The sequence below is a fragment of the Geospiza fortis genome, unplaced genomic scaffold, assembly GCF_000277835.1.
Source record: "Geospiza fortis unplaced genomic scaffold, GeoFor_1.0 scaffold244, whole genome shotgun sequence".
NCBI lineage: Eukaryota > Metazoa > Chordata > Aves > Passeriformes > Thraupidae > Geospiza > Geospiza fortis.
The window spans coordinates 2,998,343-3,004,017 of record NW_005054370.1 but is presented as its reverse complement, the minus strand read 5'-3'; the positions used below and the strand labels follow the sequence as shown (position 1 = coordinate 3,004,017).

At 55.9% G+C, this 5,675-nt stretch overlaps 2 protein-coding genes across 2 annotated transcripts in view; both read right to left on the bottom strand.

The window, feature by feature from the left end:
* The window catches only part of FDXR (ferredoxin reductase), a 10,101-nt gene extending 9,989 nt beyond the window's left edge, over positions 1 to 112 (bottom strand). Inside the window, exon 1 of the mRNA XM_031059926.1 lies at positions 10 to 112. Within this exon, the coding sequence (XP_030915786.1) occupies positions 10 to 112 (103 nt within the window). The remainder of the gene's footprint in view (positions 1 to 9) is intronic.
* A 2,354-nt stretch (positions 113 to 2,466) lies between these two features.
* Positions 2,467 to 5,675, bottom strand: part of FADS6 (fatty acid desaturase 6) — a 5,098-nt gene continuing 1,889 nt past the window's right edge. Inside the window, exons 3-6 of the mRNA XM_005424632.2 lie at positions 5,609 to 5,675; positions 4,597 to 4,784; positions 3,891 to 4,070; positions 2,467 to 3,002 (exon numbers count right to left, since the gene is read on the bottom strand). The exon at positions 5,609 to 5,675 is cut by the window's right edge and continues 114 nt beyond it. Of these exons, the coding sequence (XP_005424689.1) occupies positions 2,853 to 3,002; positions 3,891 to 4,070; positions 4,597 to 4,784; positions 5,609 to 5,675 (585 nt within the window). The 3' untranslated portion in view covers positions 2,467 to 2,852. The remainder of the gene's footprint in view (positions 3,003 to 3,890; positions 4,071 to 4,596; positions 4,785 to 5,608) is intronic.

The following is a 5,675-nucleotide window of genomic DNA, read 5'->3' as shown; positions in this document are numbered from 1 at the left end:
CCGTGTTACCATAGAGAGGCGGAGAAGGAAGCGCCGCCTGGCGGCCGCTCGCACCGTCGCTCTCTATGGTGAGACCTCCGCGGTACCCGGCGCGCTCTCGCAGCATCATCATCGCTGGTGCTGCTAATTGCCTGCGCCCCTTTGCCACCCAACAGCGACCAGCTGCCGAGGTCTGCCGGGGAAAGCGAACCTCAGACTGATTTTAACCACGCGCTGCACAGTGACCCTGCTCGTGCCAGGAGAAAACCCCAGCGTCCTTCAGTAAAGAGTAAAACATTAACGCCAGAGAGAGGATAAATGATGCTGACAGAACTCCTGCCCCAGCGTCCCCACGGTCTCTGCTTTATTTCCTCCTTCATGCCCATCACTCAGCGTATTTCAAATGCTGGTGCTCTCACCCCCACACAGGAGCACTACATCCCATCTTGTTCAGCCAGTGCACAACACACCAGACAGAAAAATCATCTCAGCGGGCCCAGCAGACATTTAAAAGTTGGCCAGATGCCAGAGCACGCAGGCAAGTGCTAGACAGGGCTTTTTAAATGCAATTAAGACCATGAGGAGTTTACAGCCAAGAGCTGGTTGTAATATGGATCATAAAATTCACACACTTTCTCTCCTGGTCTTGGAAATGAGTTGATGGCTTTCTGCAAAGGCATGCTGGAAACAGCAGCTGGCTCTGTGCCTCCTTCTGCAGCCGCTCCTTCAGGGGGGCTGTGGCCAGGACCAGGAATTCCGACAGCTCCAAACCCTCCTCCTCAGGTCAGCACAGCAATCACTGAGCCCCTGCCCAGAGGGGCTGAAGGCTCCAAATATCACCACAGGGGTCATCCACAAAAACAGTTGGTTTAAATTTGGAGGATTCCAAGCACATGAGTCAGAATCCTCCTTTTTTTTTTTCCAGAATTCTCCCTTTTCCCCATTAACTTCTGTATCCACCAGTTCTGGCAGGGAATAATCCATCTATTTCCCAAATCACAGGCTGTCTCCTGCTGGCTGAGGGACCTGCAAACACTTGCCTTCAGCCGGCATTGCTTTAAACAACATCCATCAAATCCAGCTGGAAAAGAGCTGTTGCTCTGACCAGTGCCTGGGAACATTTTGGGGCTTGATCTCTTTGCAGCAGGAGAGGGCAAAAGAGCATTTTGTGCCCACACACAGGAACATGTGAGGGTAAGATTACCTTGCCTGAACCAAAAGCACCTCTAATGCTCCCTCATCCCCTTGCTGGAGCTGGGAATGTCAATAATTTGTCACATTTATCTTATCTCTTACGCTCAATTAAGAGATGAATTGGGGAAAGGGGGGGGGGGCTCTGGGGAGGGTCTTAGACCCCCCAGAGCATTCAGGCCATTTGCTCTGCCCATGCTCCTCCAGCTGCTCCCCCACCCACAGCCCCAGCCCAAGCCCTGCTCAGAGGATGGGATTTGTGGGATTTGCCCTTTGGATGTTTCACAGTGCCCTGGATCGATGACCCACGTGGGCCTGGAGAGAGGTGGCAATGCCACCAGAGCAGTGCACCAGCAGCCCTGGACCCCAGCCCAGCATAAGTCAATAATTCAACATTTCTGATGCCAAAGGGGTCACACTGCATGGATCCAGGATCTTCCTTGTCCTGAGTCCTCTGCACAGGGATGCCATGGCCATGCTCCAGCACAGGGACACTTCTCCTGTGCATCTCAGGAGGCTCCTGGACTTGCTGGAGGAGAAGTGGAGCAAAGCACCGTGGATTGCCCTCTGCAACAATCACCCCACCGCGGGCCAGGGCCAGGGCAGAGCATCCTTGAGCCTTGGGACACATTTGCCTGTGAAGCCTCAAAAATCCACAATGTGGCACTGCCAGGGTGCAGCCCGGATGGGAGGACAGCTCAGATCAAAGAGCAAAAGCCCAGGCTGAGAGCAAAGCCACTGCTCCCAGCTTGGCCATCTGCCTTCCCTGCTGCCAGCTCCCCACCGTGACCCTGGGCTGGACTTTGTCATCCGTCCTGCACGTCTGGGGCAGCAGAGCACCCTGGTAAAGGCAGACACAGCTTCCCATAGGTGGCTTGAGCTGCCCACGGGAGCATGCCGGCCCTGGCAGCAGCACAGGGGGCAGAGTTCACCCTCCCTAAGCAGGGAAAGCCTCCCAAGCCCTGACACCTGCCTGCCTCTGGCAGATGATTCCCTTGATAAATTCCTGCCGTAGCAATGACCAGGCTGGGGCCACCTCTGGCACCCCAACAGACACCCCCACGGGGTGAGGGTCTCTCCCCCACTCCTACCCTGGGCACCACAGGATGCCAGTCAGACTTCGTCCAGCAAAAACCCCAATGATAAAGGAAATCCACCCCAGACTGTTAAGGATGAACTTATCTTTGAAACAAATCTTTGTTCCTAGAAGGGACTGATTTAGCCCAAAGTCAGGCAAAGCACAAGCAGCAGTGTCACAGCCCCCTCCCCACATCCACCCCTTCCCTGAGACCCCAACAAAACAGCTGCAGCTCCATCCTACAGATCCTGGTGCTTCTCACTTCTGGATGTCCTGGACGTGGCGCCGCATCCCCCTCGGATGGGGTGGTTTCCTCTCCCCAGGAGTGAAAGCAGAGTGGATAAAAGCAGAGTGGATAAAAGTTTCCTCTCCCCAGAGCCCTGGCTGGGGACAACTGTGGAGAGCCCCGATTTTTCTGTCCCTGGTGTTGCACCAGGCTCTCCCCCTGCCATGGCTCTGTGCACCATTTTCTAGCCAAAAGCAGGACTCCAGGGGGGGATGTTTCCTACACGGTGACTTCACGGAGGTGTTGGTCCTGCTAAAACCACCCCTCTGAATGTCCCTGCAGGAAACAGCCCCCCGAGTGCTGCAGCCCCCAGGGTCCTCACTGGATGCCCACCAGCTCCGTTATGGGGGGAGCATGGACCATCAGCTCCTCGTATCTCTGCAGGAAGAGCCGGAGCCTGGAGCTGTAGGTGTCCTCGTTGTAGGGCAGCTTCTTCTGCTTCAGGTACTGGGAGACGATGGGCTTGATCTGCAAAGGCAAAGGACACGTCACTGCTGTGCAGGGTGCCCTGTGTTTGTACAAGGTGCCTGAAACGTGCCCAGAAAACCCATCCCACATGGCCAAAGTGGGCTGGAGCAGGCAGCACCAGCTGTAGTACCCTTGCTGTGAATATTAAGAGGAAGGTGGTTTCCAGTTGCAGCATCACAGGGAGTTCACCCTGGCAAAACGCCTTTGGAGGGCTCCAAATTAGGAGAGATGCCCTAATGATGCTTCTAATGAGAGCCAGCCATGAATGCTCATCGTTCACACCCATCATTATTGGCTCACACAGCATGCTCGTTGATGGCACTGGGAGGCTGCCACAGGCTTAACTACCTCCTTCCCTGTGCCACCTCTTTGGGGGAGGAAGGTCCTGCCAGCCCCCTGAGCTCAAGCAAAGGACCCTGAAAACAGGGGCACAGCATTGCTGTGGTGATCCTGTGCTGAAGGGCAGTGTATGGACCTGCCTTGGGATCCCCTCCAGCCGGGGCAGTGCTCAGAGCCCACGTTTTGAACACACCCCACACCTCAGAGCAGCAAGTAGGGGCATGAGCAGAGTGATAGGAGGTTTGCCTGGATGTTGTCTGAACCAAAAACTGCACTGTGCAATGTTGGGGATGCTTTCCCAATGGAATCACTGGGAGGATCCTGGACTGCTGGAAGGCTCCTGCAGGCTGGAATTGGGACAGAAGGAGCAGGGAGCAGAAACCCAGGAGAAACAGGAATGGGATGGCAGGAGAGGGCTTAGGGACTGTTGCAAAGCAGTTTCCAACATGAGAAGGAGCAGCACAGACAGGTCTGGCAGTGGGGCAGGAGGGGGTGGGAAGATTTCTTGTCCCCACATCACCTCCCAGTCACCCTGTGGAGTCATCTCACCTTCAGGCACATGTTGTCAGAGAGGCTGGGGAAGAGGTGATGCTCCACGTGGCAGCTGATGAGCGAGTGGCCAAAGGACCAGTCCAGGAGGGGGTTGCGGGGCAGGTTGAGGACACCCAGGCTCATGAGGTGGATCCGCTTGGGTTTGCGGTCGGCCGCGAACATGGGGAGGCCAATGTGCTGTGGGAGAGGCAGGGTGGGCACCCTGTGGCCCCTCCCCAGTCCCATCCCAGCAGAGCCAATGGCAGCTCTGCCTGTGTGTGGGCACGAGGAGCCACATTTTGGGGTCTCTGTGTCAGCCCAAGAGCTGGGTTTGTCCCTAAAGTCACCCAGTGTGTTTGTCCATGGAGCCACCAGGGAGCTCCCAGGCTCTGCTCCCCCAACACATCCACACTTAGAGCCACCAGCCTCTCCCCACCCCAGGGCCTGTAACACCACCTGAAACACATCAGCCCTCCCAGCCACTGCAGAGAACATCATCCTCATACCCTGTGCCTCATCTGCCCTGATATTTTCCACAGGCCACCACTTTCCACCCAGCACCACCAGCCTGATCCTCCTGGTGACAACGTCAGCACAAGGGAGGTGACAACTGAACGCACATGCCTTAAGGTGACACAAGCTCCAGCTAGCATCATCAGGGCACTGCGTGGTGGCTTGCCTGACTCCAGCACTGTTGGGATACCTTGGAGCTTCAGGTCTCTACCTGGAATATGTTGACATGGATGTAGGGATGGGCCAGGAGGGAGCGGGTGACCAGCATGCAGAGCAGGGCGGACCACGGCGACTGGAAGCCTGAGACGTGGAGCAGGAGCCAGTAATGGCAGTAAAACCCCAGAAACATGCAGCAGAGGGTCCGGAGAGCTGCCTTCCACTCCACATTCCTCAGTAAATCTGCACAAGGAGAGGACGCAGCGCATGGGAGAGGTGTTGATGTTTCCCCACCATGACTGCTACTCCAGCAGTCAGGCTGTGCCAATAGCCCCACAGCCCAGCCCATGAACTTACTTTCTCCATCCTCCAGGTTGGCCCAAACCCTACAAAACTGCTGGGGTGTGGGTCTGAGAGACTCCCCAGAGCAGCAAATCCAGCTGTGCAGCATCACTCAGGGGATTTGGACGCACCTTCGTTTCTTACACTTTGCCAAGTCATTGGCTGTGCATTTGGCACTGCCCAGAGCTGGGTCATGCAGCCTGGGGAGCTTTGCTTCCCCAGCCTCTTGCTGCTTTCTGGGCTCTTCTCCCTGATTGTTTTCTGGCACCATTATTTCCCTGAAGCCACCACCTTTCCTGCCCAAGCTCTCTGTGTCTGGCCCCTGCATTGCCCCAAACCTCCACCCCATACACGGCCACCAAACACCTCATGTGATGCTCTGGTCAACCTGAGTGTGAGACTGAACCCCATTATGGCCACCGATCTGAGTTAAAGGAGAATGGATTTGGGGTGCTGCAGGCTCATGATGGCTTTTGCCAGGGATTTCAACATCCAGCCCAGGAAAAGGTGAAGTGTTTTCTCAGCATCAGCAGAAAGTAGATGCAGAAGATGTGGTCCCCAGAGCAAGTGCAGCATCTCCTGCCCTTCCTGCAATGTCCCACCAGGGACAGGTGTAGTTATTGTGATGCCTTCAAACAAAGCAGAACTCTTGGGTGGGGTGAGACCTGGGCAGTCACGAGCTTCCCACACCCAGCACCCTGTCCCAAGGCACGTGGGACACGTACCAAGTGCAACCAGCGGGGTTAGGATGGGCACAGCGAGAGGAGCGATGAACATGTAAACGTAGCGGTT